The 19518-nt window shown below is 38.0% G+C and overlaps 5 protein-coding genes across 7 annotated transcripts; 4 read left to right on the top strand and 1 right to left on the bottom strand.

Moving 5' to 3' along the window:
* Positions 1 to 4745, top strand: LOC140798211 (G-box-binding factor 3-like). 2 transcript variants are annotated; one of them, XM_073151981.1, is made up of 12 exons: positions 1 to 601; positions 898 to 942; positions 1027 to 1119; positions 1696 to 1776; positions 1956 to 2012; positions 2156 to 2307; positions 2439 to 2490; positions 2611 to 2659; positions 2953 to 3167; positions 3683 to 3760; positions 3837 to 3962; positions 4167 to 4745. In XM_073151981.1, exons 1-12 carry the CDS (start codon positions 542 to 544, stop codon positions 4398 to 4400), a joined length of 1242 nt encoding a protein of 413 aa, XP_073008082.1. In that variant the 5' UTR covers positions 1 to 541; the 3' UTR covers positions 4401 to 4745. The 2 variants fall into 2 exon arrangements, with proteins under 2 accessions (XP_073008082.1, XP_073008081.1); XM_073151980.1 differs by having other exon boundaries at positions 2439 to 2496.
* A 719-nt stretch (positions 4746 to 5464) lies between these two features.
* Positions 5465 to 8580, top strand: LOC140798311 (vacuolar protein sorting-associated protein 25). The gene is made up of 7 exons (XM_073152127.1): positions 5465 to 5687; positions 6070 to 6153; positions 7017 to 7156; positions 7432 to 7485; positions 7610 to 7698; positions 7787 to 7862; positions 8189 to 8580. Exons 2-7 carry the CDS (start codon positions 6095 to 6097, stop codon positions 8308 to 8310), a joined length of 540 nt encoding a protein of 179 aa, XP_073008228.1. The 5' UTR covers positions 5465 to 5687; positions 6070 to 6094; the 3' UTR covers positions 8311 to 8580.
* Positions 8581 to 9172: 592 nt separating this feature from the next.
* Positions 9173 to 13018, top strand: LOC140798212 (ubiquitin-conjugating enzyme E2 10-like). The gene is made up of 5 exons (XM_073151982.1): positions 9173 to 9357; positions 9460 to 9544; positions 10563 to 10690; positions 11187 to 11291; positions 12593 to 13018. Exons 2-5 carry the CDS (start codon positions 9475 to 9477, stop codon positions 12734 to 12736), a joined length of 447 nt encoding a protein of 148 aa, XP_073008083.1. The 5' UTR covers positions 9173 to 9357; positions 9460 to 9474; the 3' UTR covers positions 12737 to 13018.
* A 1252-nt stretch (positions 13019 to 14270) lies between these two features.
* Positions 14271 to 16888, top strand: LOC140797141 (ethylene-responsive transcription factor CRF2-like). The gene has a single exon (XM_073150405.1). It carries the CDS (start codon positions 15800 to 15802, stop codon positions 16664 to 16666), a length of 867 nt encoding a protein of 288 aa, XP_073006506.1. The 5' UTR covers positions 14271 to 15799; the 3' UTR covers positions 16667 to 16888.
* A 696-nt stretch (positions 16889 to 17584) lies between these two features.
* LOC140798058 (umecyanin-like) lies at positions 17585 to 18466 on the bottom strand. Of its 2 annotated transcripts, XM_073151785.1 has the most exons (3): positions 18262 to 18466; positions 17909 to 18151; positions 17585 to 17778 (listed from the first exon to the last, which is right to left on the bottom strand). In XM_073151785.1, exons 1-3 carry the CDS (start codon positions 18437 to 18439, stop codon positions 17774 to 17776), a joined length of 426 nt encoding a protein of 141 aa, XP_073007886.1. In that variant the 5' UTR covers positions 18440 to 18466; the 3' UTR covers positions 17585 to 17773. The 2 variants fall into 2 exon arrangements, with proteins under 2 accessions (XP_073007886.1, XP_073007885.1); XM_073151784.1 differs by having other exon boundaries at positions 17585 to 18151.
* Between the last annotated feature and the right edge of the window lie 1052 nt (positions 18467 to 19518).

Raw genomic sequence — 19518 nt, 5'->3', positions numbered from 1 at the left:
GTCGTATTTCTTCTTGAGAAGATACGGAGATCGTTTTCCTGAAGGGGGAAAAAAAATTCGAGAAGTATTGCAGATCAAACACCATGCTTTGTCTTTTTCAATTTTAGCAGGGTTACTTTTGTCCTTTGGACCACTTGACTTTTTCTCTGAGGTCTCTTCTGATCGTTGACGGTGCTCGCGTTCGAGGCTGAATGGGCCCATCTCTTGTATTTGTGTCTATGAAATAGACACTTTTACCTCTCTTAATAGAATAAAATTACATTTCAGGGCCTTGACATCCGATCTTGATTCAAATTGAGAAAATTAAGTTTTCTCGAGTTCCTTGATTTGTTTTTGCCCTGCTGATTCACGCTAGTCTAATTTGTTTAATCTCCATTATTGGATTACACTATTATAAATATAATTGCTCTGTTGGATGTCTCGAGTGAATACTGGCTGAGTCTTGCAAATCCGATGTAGTAATGGAGTAGGTTATAAAATTTGACGATCGTCTACCATGATGCTTTGGTTCTTTGTGCAGGTCCCTTACTGAAAGATCTCAATGGGAAGAACTGAAGCTGCGAATCCTCCCAATTCTGATAAATCATCTTCACCTGTTCAGGTATATAAAATTCCAGTAAACTTTTTAGATTTCCTTTTGTGATTCTTAGAGACTTCTTAATTGGAAGCTTGTTATCTTTCCTGTGAGCATCAAAAGAAGATAATTGATGATCTTAGTGTACAATAGCCTACTGCCTGCAAACTGATAATCTTGTTATATCATTAGAAGTCTTCTCTTATATTCCATGATGAGCTGCACACATATACAGGACAATAGGAATGCAGTCTTCTTCTCTTTATGCCATTTTAGATGCATGCATATCAAGGACTTGAACAGTAATATTTTCTCTTCTACAGGATAAACCTGCTGTTCACCCTTATCCTGACTGGGCAGCTATGCAGGTTGGGCTATTTAGAGCTCTGTCTTTCTTCTTGAGATATACATCAGATAGGTTGTTCTGATTTAAGATTTTTTTATCTGTTAAGGCATATTATGGACCAGGCATGATGCCGCCTCCGTATTTCAACCCCACGGTTGCGCCAGGTCATGCACCTCATCCATTCATGTGGGGTCCTCAGGTACATATATTCTACTCTGTTAACCTATACATCATATGGATGGTTAGTAGTGGACATGAGTGTTTTATGTTTGGATCTGAAACCATAGTTAATGGGGTATGACATAATTTCAGTTGTTCAGTTTTGTGATAGGAAGATTGTTGTCATGTTTCGGGAATCGTCTGTCCCTCCTAGCAATTGTCCCATCATTGGCGTGATCTATGGCTACCTATGTTTGCTAACAAGTTCGTAATTCGGTAGAAGTGGCATACATTTTATTCAATGTAATCCATAGCGACTCAAAGTACTTTTTGTTAAAATGTCTCTGCAGCAACACTCTATAAACTAGATTACTGCACAAAACTGATGATTTGGATCTTTATTTCCAGCATCACTTCTATTTTTCTTGGCACAAGTGTATTTATTTTTAGATAGTTTTGAGAATTCTGATTGGTTTATAAGATTGTCAAATTTAACACACTAACAGAGAAGTGATAGCAAATGATCTGTACTGTAGCAATCTAGTATGCTTAGATCAAGAACACCAGAATTTTGTCTCATTCAAGGTGTTTGTTCTATTGATGGTATTGCTATCAGCCTTTGCTACCACCTTTTGGGTCAACATATGCTGCAATCTACCCACCAGGAGGAGCTTATTCTCATCCATCGGTGGCCCTTGTAAGTCAGAAATGGTCCCTCAACTTCTATTTTCTGTCCTTATGGGGAACAAAATGTTCTGTAGATTATCTTTTTGTATCTTACTGCTTAAGATAAAATAGGGTCGTGAATATTATAGTATTATACTATATAGGCTATAGTTGAATTGAATTAATTTATTATTTTTGTTTCATGTCCAGGGATCTTATATGCATCGTCCAGGTGTCCCAACATCTGCTACAAGTGAAGCTGTAGTGGTAGGCATTGTTCATTTTTTTTAACTCTTGTACTACTAGATGTACTGTAATTGCATCTAATACTGATTAAAGACACTTTACATATTCAGTTGCCTTTGCTAGTTCAGTTGATAATTCTTCTGTATATCTTCTATTATTGCAAGATGGCAACTCCTTTAAGCATGGAATCACCTGCTAAGTCAGATGGATATAAGGATAAAGGAATCACTAAAAAACTTAAAGGGTTTGAGGGGCTCAGTGTGTCCTTGGGCAAGGAAAACCTTGATAATGCAGCAGAGGCCGATGTGAATGGGAGGTCAGAGAAGTTCTTGTACCCCTATTTGGATATGATTTGACTTTTGGCCTTTTTAGGTAGCTGATATTTAATCTGGACTTGGATTTACTGTTTCTTATACATGCTTTTTATGTTGAACATTGTTATTACAGTGGATATAGTAGTGCAGAAGGCTCAAGTGATGGAAGTAGTGGAACTAGTGAGGCAGGGGTATTTGATTAAATAAAATCTTTCTTTGCAATTTAACTATGTCACTTCTTTGGAATTTAACTATGTCACTGGTGTGATTACTGCAGTTTTTTTAACTGACGTGCATTTGTTCAGGTGAATAAAGCCCAAAGAAAGCGAAGTCCTGAAGATGTTACAACATCAGGTCTTATTAAGATAATTTGCCAATTTCAATGATTATGTTGACTATGCAATGCCATGAATCTTTTTCCACATCACTCTTCATCTCTTCTTTTTGAATGATTTAGTTAACAACCTCTTGCTTGTTTGTTTAGTTGTTATGTTGCAAAGATAAATGGGCAGAAAGTAGGTTTTATCCTCTTTTAATTAGTTGCACGTGGTCCATTAGCCTCAGCACTAGATTTCAACTTTTCAAGAAGGTCATGTTTCTTTTCTTAGTACATCACTGCCTGAAGAGATTCTTATTGAATTTTCCAGATGACCATAAAGTTGACAAACAGGCTACTGCTGCTCAAGGAGGGGAAGCAAGTGGATCTGCAAAAATGTCCTTAGGAGTCACTCTGGCAACTGCCAGTATTCCGATGGATTTGAGTGTTGCTAGCCAGATGAAAGCTGTTGGCACACCTACCCCGCTCTCAACCAGTGCTGTTTTGCCTGTTCGTAATGGGGTATCTACTGAATTGTGGAAACAGGCATGTTAATTCTGAAACTTCCGTCCTGCAGTTCTCTTTTCATTTTCACAAATGCTTGTAATGTTTGTTGTCTGTTTTGTCTACTTTGGAAGATGGCTGATCCTGAAAATTATCATCCTTAAGTATTTTACACCGGTTGATGCTGATCTTAATTCTTATTGATTTGCTTCAAATGTTCAGTTCTTAATGCTACCGAACGGTATTCTGCTTTTTAAGAAACTTGTTTCATCCTTGGTCATCTTTATGCTTAGGTTAGTCTAAAATGAGAAAGGTTAATAGAACATCTCTTGTGGGTGTTAATTTTAATTTTATAGTGTGTATCTTATTCTGTAGAATTTTGATTATTTGGGAAACATATGCTCTGAAACAAATTCTGGACCCTAGAAATGTCCAAGGCATTCTTTTGTCAAGTTCATTTCTCTTGAATGGCATGTTTTATTCTTTTTAGCATGTGATTATGGTTTCAGATTTTTTATCCTAGCTAACTGTACATCTCCATGATGTAATTTACCCAGGATGAAAGGGAACTGAAACGTGAAAGAAGGAAGCAGTCTAATAGAGAATCAGCTAGAAGATCAAGGTTGAGGAAACAGGTATGTGGTGCATGTTTCCTTTTCCACTCTCTTACCTGCATTTTTATCTAATCATTTTTTTACTGTTTTACGTCAGGCTGAGACTGAGGAACTTGCTGTGAAAGTTCAGTCACTGAGTGCTGAGAATTCGACTCTTAGATCAGAAATAAGTCAACTATCAGAGAACTCAGAGAAGCTCAGATTAGAAAATTGTGCTCTACTGGTACATCGCATTCTTCTAGTGGTCATTTAGCAGTTGTACTGAGGTTTTTGGCAAGTAACAGTTTTATACAATTAGAACAGGAGGGGCACCATTTTATGCACTACTAGAAAAGTTAGCTAACATGGGTGTCTTGTAGATGACAATATTCATTTTGACAACGGTTATGTCACTCTTGTTCAAGCCTAATGTATCTATGTTTCTCAGGAGAGACTCAAAAATGCAATGCCAGACAAAACTAAAGAGACATGCGCCGAGAGTTTGGAAACTGATGGAGCTTCTTCATCTGTTGTTGTAGTGAATTTCTTATCAATGATAGATAACCCCAACACAACCAGAAGAAATGGGCCACAAGTGTCTCAGGATCTTGATAGCTCTACCGAGAAACTTCAGCAGCTCCTGGACTCCAATCCAAGAACAGATGCTGTGACTGCTAGTTGATATTTATCTCTTAACTGATCTCTAGTTCTGGTGGATATAGCAGCCAGATGCTACTACTAATATTAGTCTAAACTAAACGATTTGATTGAGGCTGCAAGAAGAGGTGGCCTTGTTGATACTAATTAGATATTGCAGTTATGAACTTATGATGGCTCATAACTTTTCGTAGTATTTTGTACCATTTCGAGCTTAAGATGTATGCCACTTGTATTTATGATCTATCCGTGGTGTTGGTAAGTTTTAGAACCTCCCATGTTGAGATCATATCAGGAGGAGCTTCTGTAAACTACGAAGTGTTTAAACGAAGTTTTCAGTTAAGCTTTCATGGGACGCAAGATGCCTCAATATTAAGTGTTGCTGTATTGTAGTTTTTCGGTGGGAATGTGGTAAGATGGCTCTCTGTTTCTAAAATGAAACTACCATCCTGTTATAGAGCTATGAGCTCTTGGATGTGAAGTGCAAGTAGCACTATTACTATCACCAGTAAAATATATTATAACTCATTAGTGAATTTTTTAGGTAAGACTTATCAACTAAATACTAATTTGTGTAAAAAGTTCTAGATGAGACTTGATTTTGCACGGTCCTCTAATTTCTGTTTCACTGTAAAATTACCTACCTGCTTTTATTTATTTATTTACGAAGAGGAGGCGGAAAAGGCGGTGGTTTCTATACACCGGTAGTAATGTATTATGGTATAACCGGCACAGGCTTTGTTAGCCCCCATTCATTTTTAAATTATTTTATTTATTTTATACTTTTTTATTTTAAAATAATAGCTGAGCATTATAGTAAATTTATTCTAAAATATAAATAATATTTATCAAAATTATATCTTATACGACACATTAACTTAATTATTAATTTCTCTTTAATATCTATCCATCAATCTATATCAAATTAAAAAATATTTATAATAATTTAATAAAAAATATATTTTTTCTTTTTCTTTACTTTATATTACATCAAAAAAATATTTATTACATCCTTATTACATAACACAATTAAACATAAGAAAAGTAAACTAAAGCTTATAATTCGATTCCATGTCCTTATTAAATCCTGGCCGTCGAATAAGATGAACCTGGAACGAAATGAAACCCGCCGAGCCGAGCTGAGTCGAACCGCGGTTCCGGGTCTCTAATGCTTTCATCTCTTCGATGGACTTCATTCTTCTTCTCCTCCTCTCTTGGTCACGCCAACTCGACGAAGCGGTTGAGCAACCGTGACGACCACCTGCGAGTGTAATCAGATCCGAGGAGTTCGGGTTTTTCTCTCGGCGTCGAGGTTTGATCTCTAAAATTACACATTAGTCTGCGTAAATCTGTAACCTCCATCTGGAGAGAAAAGTTAGGAACTTTTTGAGAATCGTCTCTCTTTTAAATTTGCACATTTATGATTCGTTGATATTTTAAAAGTTCGGCCTTTTGTTTAAATATTGCTTTGCGAACTGTAAATTTGCTGCTAAATTTGTTGTCAGTGAGCTCGTCTACTAATTTGAATATCATTTAGGTTGCATTAGGGCATGAACCTGGTTGAGAGAAGAAGTAGGAATCTTACAATTTTTTTTAACTACTTTCGAATTTAACCTTGTCTTTATCTTCTTGTTGCCTATCCTTTACGACTTCTATTCGTTTTAATTTGTGTAAGTGTAATGTTTCAATTGCAGAGGCGAAGAAACAATCTCTGTCTAGATGCAGAAATTGGGGAATTTCAAGCTGCCCAACTTCTTCAATTATCCACCTTACTTTACGTAATATTCCAGTTTCATTATATTTTGCTTGTTATGAAACTCTTATTATTGCCATGAAATAATGTGTATCTCTCTTGCTTTATGATCTAGCTTTCTACAATTACCCTCCATTGTGGGTGATCCATAACGTGGTCATTTTGACTTTTGACTACTATCTTAAACTCTTAAAACAAAAGCTCAAGTTCTGCAATGAATTTATCTAAATTGCTATATTCATCGGCAAGCATGCAAGAATTCTATAGTTGCTATCCATTTACTTGGCTAATTCTCCATAGACCTTTTTATTTTATTTTAAAAAAAAATCTCCAGACCTAAGGTCACACACGAACTATGAAGTATGGGCAATATTGTACAATATCTGACAATCTGTCTGACAATCCATTTGATAAAACTTGTAAAACAAGGAAATGCTATGTTTATCTATGTGCATTATGTTTTATTTTCTTTATAATTGAGTGGATGTAGTATATCTTCTTCTTTTTTTAATTTATTTTGTAACTTATGACAGTAAACATTAGGTCAACAGCCTCATCTACATAGTATAATTAGCCCAATGACACCTAAAGTCAATATTTCAGCTAGGGCACTCAATGGAAAGCCTTATTTGATACTAATTGTGGCCTCAGTAGCATCACTTGTTGTAACAGAAAAGAACTCTCGGTTCTCAGTTCATTTCCAATTTTTTCATGTCTCAAAGAATACATTTTATCTGCTTGGTTTAAACCTCTCAAATTGCATGTGTTATTTGCTTGTGAGTTATTGTTTATCAAAGATCTGATATTTATTATATTGATAATCCTGTATGTCTTAATATTCTATGTAAAGGTCTACCATGATTGGCCTGACATTGCTTTTCCTTTTAGTCTGCAGCCAGTAAGAGAAACACGTGAGAAGCAAGTTCAACTGTGGAAGGAACTGATACTTGACTATTGTAGAAGTCAAAAAATATTTATAGTTGGGCTCCAAGATGACTTCCCGCTTTTCTCTAATCCAGTCATTGAGAGTGAGTCATCTCTTTAATGCGTAAATAGAAACTTTCTACATACTCCAGATTTCATACTTTTTTCATTGTTGGAGACTTAAAATTATGTTTAGACACATATATGAAACAGATAGATGAGCAGTATGCTTCCTTATAACATTCATTATTTTTACTATGGAGCAGATCCTTCATGATTACTCTTTGCCATGAATCCGTAACTTTTCGATGGCCTTATTTTGGTGATATTATAGGTACTTATACAAAGGTTAACTGAAATTGTCCTTGTCAATATGCAGGATCTCTAAGCCACGAAGCAAAGGAAGTATTCCTCACAGCTCTGGTCACCGAAGGTTTGTCCAACTTCCAACAATGTGCAGAGTTCTCTTTACTTTTGCATGAACTCAGAATATGATTGTTATATTAAATTATAGTAGTGCAATTTAAAACTTTCTTTCCTGTCCAAATTCCCTGCAGGACGTGCAGAATGGATGGACAAACATCACAAAAAATGCCTTATTCTCTGGCTAAGGATACAAGATTGGGCTAACTATATTCTCAACTTTGTCAGTACAAATTAATGTGAATTCTGCAGCCAGGAAAAATTTAGCATTGTTATTATAGAACTCTGCTTGTTCATCTTAATCTGATCAGGTAAAGGAAAATGGACTAGAAGACAGTGTGATGACTGTTGAAGATATACGCTCAGGAATTGAAACTCGTGGATCTGGTAACAACCCTCAATATCCAATAAATTGCTGTTAGACATATGTCCTTGAGGCCGATTTCAATCATCAAATGCTTAGTTCATTTGACCTCTTAGTTTGATAAATGTTAGGGCTTTGGTTAGTACATAACAGTACACTTTGATTAGCTTAATTTATCATCTTTAACTTCAATTGGCCTGATAACTGCATTACTTGGTTACTGCTTACAAGAATTTTAACATTAATGGAAACAGCAACATACATCAGGTCTCCATGTTAAAATCTATCATATAATAGAACTGATAGTCTGCTGATTAATTAATGTTTTTTCTTTTGTTATGTTCTTAAGAACTTGCTGGGATCGACCGTGGTGTGTTGATGCGCGCTCTAAGGTTACTCGAGCAAAAGGGCAAGGCAGCAATTTTCAAGGGGACTTCAGCCGACGACGAAGGAGTAAAGTTCTCAGCTTAGGCTATCATATCTATCATTTGGTCTGCGTGATTCATATCATTAAGTTAAAGCTCATCAGTTCTACACATTGTGTCCATTCTGTATCTATATTCTGGATGTCGCTTGCTCGAATGCTTATTTGCAGCATATAGGTTTTTTTTTTGTTGCGATTATGCTGCAGTGAGTGAGGACATGAGATATGCTACTCCAATTTCACTCTCATAATGTAATTTGTCTTGAGATATTTTTGTTTGCTGAAGGGTAAAAGAACACAGGAATAATTGGGACCTACTTATGGCTTCTCTATTCAGCTCTAGCCTCTAGATGATGTCATTATTTGGAGGGAGCTTATTCCCGACTATTATTAGAAAATGCTTTTTGAACAGTTCAGAGGTTGACTCTGGCGCGGTTCCTTTGTGGCTTGATGAATGGAAAACGGTTGACTTTCACATTAACGAAACAAATTATATATTGGATTATTGCGAGAAGGGAGGAGAAAGAAAGAGGCCTTGTTGTGGTTTATTAGCTGTCGAGCTTAATCGCAGTTGACACCCCTGGTTTTTACGATTTTATGATTTAAGCCCTACTTTTAATTTTATATTTACATTTCTGAGTTGTTGAGCTAAACCAAATATATTTACTTTTTATATTATATATATGTCTTTATATAATAAAATACAGCACAAAATTTTATTTTTACTATTTTAAAAATAAAAAGTTTTTTTTTTGTTTTGTGCAAATGCCTCACAATTTCCATTAGTTCGTGGATAATTAATGCAAAAAAGCACCAACTTGTGAAGTTGGACAGCTCGTCGTTAGTCACGTGGGAATCACGCGCTAGACAAATTCCAAGGTAATACCACTGGAGGCGCCAAACCGTGGTAGCGTCCGTTATAAGCAAACGCCCGTCCTCATCTCCCCTATTTACCTTCAAAATACGATTCTTTTTTCTCTCCTTTAAGCATAAAAGTTCCAATCGCCCAATCGCGTCCACAGGTGGAGAGAGAGAAGAGAAGAGAAGAGAAGAGAAGAAGAGAAGAAGAGAAGAATTCGTGTCCTTAGGAGAAGGTTGGATTTTTCTCTCTTTGTTTCGATCACCTTCTTTTGTCCACGGTTCTGATTAAGTCTGGTGGATTTTTTTTTCTTTTTTTCTTTTTTCTTTGGGATTAGGTCATCACCACCACCATGGGTTCGAGGCGAATCCTTAAGGAGCTGAAGGATCTCCAGAGGGATCCCCCCACGTCTTGCAGCGCAGGTATCTGTGATCTAGACCCCTCTGTTTCCTGATCAAACGCAGGATCCTTCTTTTCCTGTTCATTTACACGTTAGAATCTCTTTTTCGGATCCGATATATCATCTACTGGATCATGTTGGAATTTGGAATCGACTCCTGTTTGATAGGATTTGTATGTTATCATATGATTTTTAATGCATTCCGATGTTTGTTTTGCATATTCGACCGTGCGTTTAAATCGGATGTGCAATTATTAGGAAGAACTGGAGACTCCAATCAATAATAACTTCTCCCTTTCTAGTTTCCTCTCTTTTTATCTAGAAATTTGATGTGCTTTAGGTCGATTTCACTTTGGTCCTTGGATGGATTTGATTAGTACAATGTTTATGATTATATAAAAAAATGACCTGAATAGGTTGATTTGAAGTGATTATGCCCTCTTCTTCACCTTTGTATATGGTCTCGGTTGAGCATTTCGTTTAGTTCAGGCAATATGGTAAGGAATGGTATTTAACTTTTGGTGTATGATGTCTGTTAACCACATTCAGCATTACTTCATTTGAAAGATGTGAAATTCATGTGTGCGATGCACTTTTACCTAGTTGCACACCTGTGGGTTGTATAACTTTGATTTAGCTAGTTCATTATTGTAGATCCAGTAACTGTTGGAATAAGTACTAGTTCCTCATAGCACAGGAAAGTCAACATATTGTTTGGTTGTCTACTTTGAGGAAAACAAAATACACCATTCTTCTGAAACTACATTAAATTTGAAAAATCACACATTTTCTCCTCTTATCCTATTTATTTGCCTATCACTGTCAATCTTTTCTTGGTGATTACTAAAAGTTATTTTGGAGTTTGGTAGGAAAAGAATAAATATTTTTAGCATCTGAATGTGCCACATAGCCATCAGCTCAAATTCCACTCTGTTTACTTTTGTATTTATGAATTAACTTTCAAGTTTCATTATTATGCCTGTGTTGCAAATCCATACTAGTGTGCGGGTATATTTAATCCGCATGTATGCCATTTACAGGTCCAGTGGCTGAAGACATGTTCCATTGGCAAGCAACAATAATGGGTCCATCAGACAGCCCGTACGCAGGGGGAGTCTTTTTAGTTACCATACACTTTCCACCAGATTATCCATTTAAACCACCCAAGGTATCCTAAATGCATATTTTTAACATAGCTTGTCACTGGTCCTTATCGTCTATACACTATAAATCATGTAATACTTCTGGTTTATGTCTCATCTTTAGTGCTTCTAACCTGTTCTGGCATATATGCAGGATAGGTCATGAGTATAGGCTTATTCTTTTTAATCTGTTTCATAGTTTAGATTTGAAGAAACATTTTTCTAAATGTTTAAATGTTGCTATATATGTGTTTCTTGAGTTGATATTGGATCAGCAAAGTTTATACTTACTGTCTTGAGCATCCTTTTCCTTGATAAAGCAATTACGCTGAACCAAGGATGCTCCATCTTATTTCATATACTGTATCAATTTTAGCTGATCACGTAAGGGTGCATCAGTTATGGTTTGCTGTGCACATACTGCAAGTTGAGTATTCAGTATTTATATAAAATGGTTCCCTGTTAAACAATCATTGTGAGATTTTGTAAAATAGTCTGCTTAATAACTAAAATTCTTTGCAGGTAGCATTTAGGACAAAAGTTTTTCATCCAAATATTAACAGCAATGGAAGCATTTGTCTGGACATCTTGAAGGAGCAATGGAGTCCTGCATTAACCATTTCCAAGGTTTTTTGTCTTTCCTTCTTTGTACTTTTTTATTTTTTATTTTTTTGGAAGAAGAGGCTAATGCCCTGTTCCATTCTAGAAACCTTATTATGTTTGATCTGCCTATCATAGACAAGAAATCAAGTCCCATCTTAGCGAATTACAAAACTAGCCCGTTCCAAAATAAAGCCAATCAACAACCATACAACCAGTATACAAACCACCAAACATCTAATAATACCGCCAGGATATATACATTAGTTTTTCAAACATGCAAACAAGTACAAACACAAAACACAAAAAAGGAAGCAGCAGATGGACACTAGTCATCCAGAATCACCACAGCACTTTCTTCCTCCTCCTTCTGCATCAGTTTTCTCACCTTTCTCTGGGCCTTATCTCTGAGGGCCTGCCCAACACAAAAGGCAAGCTTTAATACCAAAGGCTGTCCCCTCTTAAATTTGCCAAATTACTGCAGCTACCCAAGTTTTCCCACCAGCTCTTACCCTCCTTATTTAGCTTCCTCGTCATACCACCAAGCATGTCACTAATACTTTTGGGCCTTTTTATCTTTCCAAAGAAGGCACTCATCCACTGATAAATCTCTTGATATAAGAGCACCTGAGGAAGATATTATTCGTAGTTTCTTCCTTGTTGCGGAAAACACAAGTAGCAATGCCAGAACACCCTCTTTTTCAGCAAATTATCCCTAGTTAATATTCTTTTAAAATTAACCAAAGGATAGTTTCACTTTAATGGGAATGTTAATCTTTAGCATTCTAGGCATTTATCCCCCATTATTCAGAAAAGGACTTCATAATAATCCCATTCCCACAGGATCTCCACTTAAATATCTCTCCCATTTTGAAACTGAAGAGTACTGCAGCAGAACCAATTAATCATCTAGTGCTCTTTCTTAAGTAAGTCTGCATCCAAATTTTGCTTATACTTAAAGATTCCAATCAGCACCATTCCAGACCTCAACTTTCACATTTTCATCCCATATAATGTTAAACAACTTGGGGAAAATAGTTGCCCAATTTGCATTCTGCCAGCCAAATATCAAGCCAAAACTTAACGTTCTTCCCACTGATCTGTATTCCAAGCTAACCCCACTTTGAAAATATCACTGATATAAGCGATGCCTCTCCAAAACAGTGACAATCTAGATGACAAATCATCAGCTTAAATTCTTCTACATTGAAGTTTCTATAATGCCTTTGCTGTAAAATCTGAGCCCAGAGCTGATTAGGGGAGTTTGATATTGATTAATTCGCTTTCTGTTTAAGCAAATCTGAATGGCATCTTTTGTCTACTTTCAGGTACTTCTGTCTATTTGCTCATTGTTGACAGATCCAAACCCAGATGATCCATTGGTTCCAGAGATCGCACACATGTACAAGACAGATAGGAACAAGTATGAATCCACTGCAAGAAGCTGGACCCAGAAGTACGCAATGAGCTAGCCTTGAAAAAGGATTAAAGCTTGTTTGGGTCGTTTGCCTTAATATCAAGTTTGCTGGCTGTCCTGTTTGTCATTTGTTCCATGTCTGTATCAGTTAACATCCTGGAGAACTAGAAAGGGGAAACCCAAACTTGCTCTTCAGCGGAAAAGAATGTCTTTCTGTATTTGATTTATCGTTTGTGATGTTGATTTGTTGGACCATAGATCTCTCTTCTCGTTTTAGATTTGCAATGTCTACTGAAGAACATAAAGTTGTTGCAGTGAGTAATCCTGATTCATTTGATATCCGTTCTTTATATTGCAGGTGACCGACAATCGACAAATCTTGCTTTATATTAGAACTGAGGAATAGTTTATTTGTTGCTCATTAGGTTAAGTAGCTATTGAACATCATATGAGCGTTATGGAGATTTTTTTATTTTTTATTTAATTAGAGACATATTATCTATTTTTATATACACCCTCCTTTTTCTTTTAAACACACCGACTTCTTTAAATTATAAAAGATCTTACGATGTTAACATAAAATATTAAATAATTATTTTACTTTAATATTATTTTTATCTCTAAAATAAAAGTAAAATAGTTTTAAAAAATTAAAAATGGATTATATGGCATTTATGTATTATTCTTTAAATTAGAAAATTAATGTGTAACTAACGGAAAAAAAAGAAGCATTTCGAATATTTTAGTAGCTAAGGATGTTAACATGAAAATTAAATAGACGAATCTATGTTAAAAAAAGAAGTAATAATTTAGAAAATCTCAGTCTAATTATTCCAAAAATTTACAGTAGTCCCCCCATTTATGCAATCTGAGACGCTGCCCTTTGGACTAGCTTTTCCCAACTAAATTTCTACCACCATACAGTGCGCGCCAGTGCAGGTGTGCTTCTCTTACTCCCACTCCTATAAATGGTTTCTTTGATGCATGATTCAAAGAGATAATAAGTCATTCAATACAGAAGCTTTGTAGGGTCAGAATCCACACCTCCTCCATCGTCTAGAATCCAATCAAGAAGAGAAGAAAAGTAGTCGATTTTTAATGCATGCATGCTAACTAAGCCCATTCGTGGGAGACTCTCCATTCACTCGCCTGGGGTTATTTAATTCGGGCAACGATATGAACGCCACGATGCAACAGCAGCAGCACAGGAGGATGATGATTCCCAGCATGGGTGATAGTACTGGTAAGTGATCAACAGTACTAACTCTAATGCCTGTCGCATTTCACGTGAGCAGATCCACAGAGCATGGGTCTCAAAGGCGTACGGCAAAACCTACCAAACGATGCTTTAATATTTGCGGTAGGTGCTCAGTTTCAATACCTTGCGGCTCAAAAGTACTCTGCCGCATCACTGCTCCTGTAGCAACTAATAGTTGAATAGAGCTCAGTTCGTTATATTGCTGGAAGACTATAACTTTTTAGGTCTAACTACTAGTTATCTAAAATGTTATACCATGAGTTTAAACGAAGGAGTCTTAAACAAATGATTTCAATGCTATCTACAGTAGAGAAAACGGAAGCCGTTGATTAATATATGTATATGTATATGTATAGTTAATTACTCAGGGGGGGCACAGTAAGACAGCTAATTAGTGGAGGAGCCAAAACCACACTGACGTGGCGCATGACCCAAGAATTTGACCGCATTAATTTAGCCGAGGCGGTGGTGTTGGAACCGAGCCACCGGTCGAGCCCAGGTCACGTGGTCCGCGCGGGAAACGAGGCGGGCCGGCACACGAGTCGCAGCACCGTTGGTCTACTTTCAGGATCGGATCCTTCGGTGCACGTCGGATACTTATCCGCGCTTTCTCCTGTCCCCACTATCCGGATGACACCCGTCCTCTCTTCTTCTTTCCGCTAGTTGAAGGGTGGGGCCCGTGTGGTCCCGCCTCGTGACCCTGTCATAGGTCGGCACGTCAGGGTAAGGCTGCTGTTCGCTGGAAGGGCTGCGATGGAAGGGTGTTGAAAAGATTGACTGCGGCAGCGGTAGCAGGGATTTACTGCAGCGGGGTATTGAGATGTGCTTAATTGACTTGTCGGAGGAAATTCATACAACCACGGACTGTAGATGATCTGCTCTTGTGAAGTGAGTTAAGTAAACCTGGATCAGTGAGAGGATTAAAAATTAAGACGAGCGTGGGTTCCAATTTCTACCGTTGGTTTGATCCAACATTAACTTAAGCCTCTCTCTCTCTCTCTCTCTCTCTCCTCTCTCTCTCTCTCTCTCACACTGTCTCTGAGCTCTCTCTAGTTTCAAAACCCCCACCAAAACCTTATCTTTCTCTCTCCCAGAGAAAGCCTAAACCTCACAAAAACCTTTCCCCTCTCTCTCTTCTTAGATCTTCTTCTCCAGGCTCTAGGTTTAAGCCTGCCTCTTCATCCCCCTCAAAGCTTTTCCGTTACTCTTGGGAAGCTGGAATAGGACTAGAAAACAACAAAGTTTGTGCTTAGTATATGCGCGTCTCCACCCATTTACTGGAGTTAGTATCATTCTTGGCCATTGCTCTCTTTTCCCACAGCCCCAAATCGTTATCTAACTAAAGGCGACCACTGTGTTCTTCCTTGGTTCTCCCCCACTTCCCCTTCCCTTTTTGCATCCCAAACTCTTGAGTACTTTCCTCGAAATTGCCCTCCTTTTTCCTTCTAACGCCTTCTTCCACCCGTATCTATTGCCTCTACGGAGATTCCCTGCTCCCCTCTCGTATCGCCTTGCAACTTCCAACCACGGATTGCTCTTCTTTTACTAACCCCTTTTACTGTTCCGTTTCGAGCTCCTCTCCTTTTTTGTTTTTCCAAAAAAAAAAACGTCTTTACTCTTTAGTCTTTATTCCCCTGTAAAATCTCAGAGGAATCCCTCTTTTTATCCTCCATTTATGCTCCCTGTCCAGATAAAAGTCGCAACTTTGTTCCTGGTTTCTGGGTTTCATCCACAGGGGAAGTGAGTAAAAAGAGAAAGGAGGCACCTTTCTTACTGGGCCAGGGGGTCTTATCCTTTGGCGAAGCGTCCCTATCCTTCCCCCCCAGGACCCTCATTTCCGTCACCGGCGGCGGATTCACCATGGCGAGGCGGCGAACGTTGAGAATATTCTGGAGCGACCCCGACGCCACCGACTCCTCCAGCGACGAGAACAGTGGCCGTCGCGTGGGACGGGTGGTGAGGGAGATTGCGGCCGAGCCGTGCTCCGTGGGCACCTGCCGGGGCGGTGAGAGGACCGTGGGTGTTTGCCGGAGCAGGAAAGGCGGCGCGAGGAAGAAGGCAAGGAAGCAGCCTGCGGCGGCGGCGGTGGGCACGAGATTTCGCGGCGTGCGACGGCGGCCGTGGGGAAAGTACGCAGCGGAAATCCGCGACCCGTGGCGCGGGGTCCGCGTCTGGCTCGGGACGTTCGACACTGCCGAGGAGGCCGCCATGGTGTACGACTCCGCTGCCATCCAACTCCGCGGCCCCGGCGCCACCACCAACTTCTCCGGCGACCCGCCACCACCAGCGGCGGCGGAGGACACAAACCCCGCCTCTGTCTCCGGTGGCGGATACGAGTCCAGCGACGAGTCACACCATTCCCTCTCCTCCCCGACCTCCGTGCTTCGAAAGGTCTCGTCTTTGTCGTCGCTCTCCGAGGAGAGGACGGAGGAGAATGAGAAGAAGGGCGGTAAGGATACCGTCCGAGTAAGCTTAATGGAGGAGCTGGAAGAGTTCTTGCCCTTCGAGGACGTGCCGCTCTATAACGACTTTTTGGGCTTCGAGATGTCGGAGCCGATGATTTACGAGGAGACGACACGGATCGCGTTCTCCGCTGACGGGTTTAACGATGCGGTGCTTAGCTCGGGAGGGGCCGGGAACTTCGGGTCGGTGACGTGGCAAGGGGATGATTATTTCCGGGACATCGGCGATTTATTTCCCCTAGACGCTCTTCCCGCCATATTTTGATCGAGTGTGCGGCTCTCGTGCTTGCCAATGTGTGTGTGTGTGAGAGAGAGAGAGAGAAGGAAACCGTCCGGCTGTTCGGCTGTTCCTCGGATTGTTTTATTTTCGTTGCTAAGTTTTGCTTTTTTACCCCCCTTTTTTCTTTTGAGAAATGTATGAGTTTAATTTTCCAAAAAGGCCCTTGCAATTTGAACGGAATAATTATCCAAATTAGATTTACTAGAATTGCTGATGAGTTTCGTTCACCAATTACATTTCTTTGGTAATCATCTAATAAATCTTAGTTACAATTAAATTTATATTGAAATATATTAAACATATTTTATACCCAACCAAGTAGGGGTGAAAACAGATAGTACTCAACCCATATTCGGATCCATATTTTTAGTCCGGATACTGATTCGGATACGGATATTGGACGGATAGCAAAATTTAAAACTATATCATAACTAAACGGATACGGATAATTTTCGAATAGAGGATTGAATCATATTTATTAAATTTAAAATAATTATAATATTTTATTTATATATAATTAACATAAAATTATCAAGAGTTTTACGATAAATAATTTTTTTGTATGTCAAATTTATAAAATTAGGGAAATTAATCTCTATAAATAATATATAATATATTATTAGTAATAATATTAATATTTACTATTTAAATAGGCAAATTTAAAACTGTAAATTATTTAAAAAATATGCGAATAAACGGATATTCGATATCTGTATCCGAATCCGAAAAATATATCCGACCCGTATTCGAATCAGTATCCGAATTTTTTTCAAAAATTTTATTTGTATCCGAATCGGATAGAAAATTTTTATCCGAATCTCAATCCGAATCGGGTCGAATAACAGATCGGGTCGGAGTTAATCCGACCAGTTTTCACCCCTACAACCAAGCCTTTGAACAAGATTTTTAGTCCTGAAATGAGACAAAGTTCCATATATGACATGAGATAACAATTGAACTCATTGACATTGGTGTCTAGCACCAAGCTTAACTCACAACCACTCATACCCACATATATATATATATAATGAGTTGTAATCCAATTAATGGACCTCCCCTTCTCCTCGGAAAGACCATAATACATCCACTGCATTAACCTGTAACAGCAATATATATGATATAAAGGTTAAGAGAAAATTTCCCAGGCACCTACCAAATTTTCCATTAAAGAAAGTTATACGCCATGCAGTAGCGACTACATCATCAAAGCAGCAAAAGAAGCATCACTTGAGGGTTCAACCACGGCGGCCGCGGCGGCGTCGGCGGCGGTGGTGACGTTGATGCTGAGCTTCTGCCCAGCCTCGCAGTGGATCCCAACGCCGCAGTAATAGTAGTGTTCTCCGATTTCTGTTAGCTCCAGAATAGTAGGTCCATTGTGATACCTTTGGATCACATTGTTCTGTGTGCATGCATCGAAGTCCTCCTTTGAAACTTCGAGGAGGTTATTGGCTCCACTTCGAAATAGGAACACTGCAATGCAGTTTGTAGTTAATGGTTAATAATTATTAATAGACTGAAGCTATTAGAAAAATGTAGTTTTCTTTATGATTAATATATATAAGCTGTTTTAAGATACTCACCCAGTTTGTCTCCAAGAATGAAACTCTTGCTCTGAGACCATTCATTGTAGAAGGTCTTATTCTGGGGAAGTCTCCACCCTTTGCCACCTCCAACAATGTGATCCTTAAAGGCCTCTGATGCCATAAGAAGGCAACCCAAGAGTGCCAAATGGAAGAGGAGGTTGTGAGTTTCTGCCATCTTTTGATCTCTCTCTACTCCTGCTTGCCTTCTTCCTTCATTCTGGTGAAGGGAAGAGGATTTAAAGTCGGTAGAAAGAGTATTCTGAGAACAGGAGAGGGCATCGAGTCCGCTCATTTGTGTTTCTATTTTTGTGCTACTTTTGCTTATTTTAGCTACTTTCTCCATTGGGCATCACAATCTCATTTGCCACCAAACAAATAGATTTTTTGGCTATTTCAGGTAAACTGAGAGATGGAATAATCCTGTTTTAACTATGCTTATGTTAGTTTACCGGGGAAAAAAATTTATTTAAAACACCTCATATTTTTTTTTAATTTTTTTTACAAATCTCACCCTATATTTTACTTATTTTATGATTCACATTCTATCTTTGAGAATTTTGTAATCCGACTTTTTTTTTATATAATTCATATTTAACTCCTGGTTTAACTTAGTCGGTACTAGAAAAAATATATTTAATTATAATATATAAAGTAATTTATAATTACTCCTATCTTTTTTTATCTTTTTTTTTTATTCCTAAAAGAGAAGAAGAAAAAAATAATGAGAAGAGGAGAGAGGTAAAAATGAGTAAAGATGGTGGAAGCTGCGGGTGAGAAAGATGGTGGAAAGATATACAAAATAAAAATAATAGTGAGAGTATTTTAGTAACTATTAGTTAATCAAAATAATATTAAGTATGTATTAAATATCAACTTTCTAATAATAGCTCTCAATTTTTATTATATTCCCCTACTTATTCCACCATGTTGATTCTTGACAAAGAACGACACGTATAGAAGAATTTGGAAAGAATGTTGAAAGTTGATTCTCCCTTTCAAATTTAATTTTCTTCTTTGGATTTCAATATTTCCTGCGATTTGGAAACTAAGCCCGCATCATAACTTTTTTGTTGCCTTGGACGTGACGGCAGCACTTAGATAAGCAGCACAACTTACACGTCCAACGAATAAAATCCCCTTTCGATGACCACTTTTTATATATATAATAAATAACGTATAAAATCAAACGTATGATCGATCGTAAGACTTCTCCACAATTCTCCTTTTCTTATCTTTCTTTTTTAAATAAAACTT

The sequence above is a fragment of the Typha latifolia genome, chromosome 11 (genome assembly GCF_019914945.1).
Source record: "Typha latifolia isolate L0001 chromosome 11, TyphaL0001v2, whole genome shotgun sequence".
In the NCBI taxonomy this organism is placed as follows: domain Eukaryota; kingdom Viridiplantae; phylum Streptophyta; class Magnoliopsida; order Poales; family Typhaceae; genus Typha; species Typha latifolia.
Note: the sequence above shows the minus strand (reverse complement) of the source record. Positions and strands in the feature narration are given on the sequence as shown.

Bases quoted from the DNA above. Each gene is read 5' to 3' on its own strand.
- LOC140798058 (XM_073151784.1), bottom strand. From the start codon at position 18,439: ATGGCAGAAACTCACAACCTCCTCTTCCATTTGGCACTCTTGGGTTGC. The intron at 18,152-18,261 runs GTGAGTATCTTA...ACTGCATTGCAG, and splicing joins CATTCTTGGAGACAAACTGG to TGTTCCTATTTCGAAGTGGA.
- LOC140798211 (XM_073151980.1), top strand. From the start codon at position 542: ATGGGAAGAACTGAAGCTGCGAATCCTCCCAATTCTGATAAATCATCT. The intron at 602-897 runs GTATATAAAATT...TCTCTTCTACAG, and splicing joins AATCATCTTCACCTGTTCAG to GATAAACCTGCTGTTCACCC. The intron at 3,761-3,836 runs GTATGTGGTGCA...GTTTTACGTCAG, and splicing joins GATCAAGGTTGAGGAAACAG to GCTGAGACTGAGGAACTTGC.
- LOC140797141 (XM_073150405.1), top strand. From the start codon at position 15,800: ATGGCGAGGCGGCGAACGTTGAGAATATTCTGGAGCGACCCCGACGCC.
- LOC140798311 (XM_073152127.1), top strand. From the start codon at position 6,095: ATGCAGAAATTGGGGAATTTCAAGCTGCCCAACTTCTTCAATTATCCA. The intron at 6,154-7,016 runs GTAATATTCCAG...TTTTCCTTTTAG, and splicing joins AATTATCCACCTTACTTTAC to TCTGCAGCCAGTAAGAGAAA. The intron at 7,157-7,431 runs GTGAGTCATCTC...GTCAATATGCAG, and splicing joins CTCTAATCCAGTCATTGAGA to GATCTCTAAGCCACGAAGCA.
- LOC140798212 (XM_073151982.1), top strand. From the start codon at position 9,475: ATGGGTTCGAGGCGAATCCTTAAGGAGCTGAAGGATCTCCAGAGGGAT. The intron at 9,545-10,562 runs GTATCTGTGATC...TGCCATTTACAG, and splicing joins CCCCACGTCTTGCAGCGCAG to GTCCAGTGGCTGAAGACATG. The intron at 11,292-12,592 runs GTTTTTTGTCTT...GTCTACTTTCAG, and splicing joins CTGCATTAACCATTTCCAAG to GTACTTCTGTCTATTTGCTC.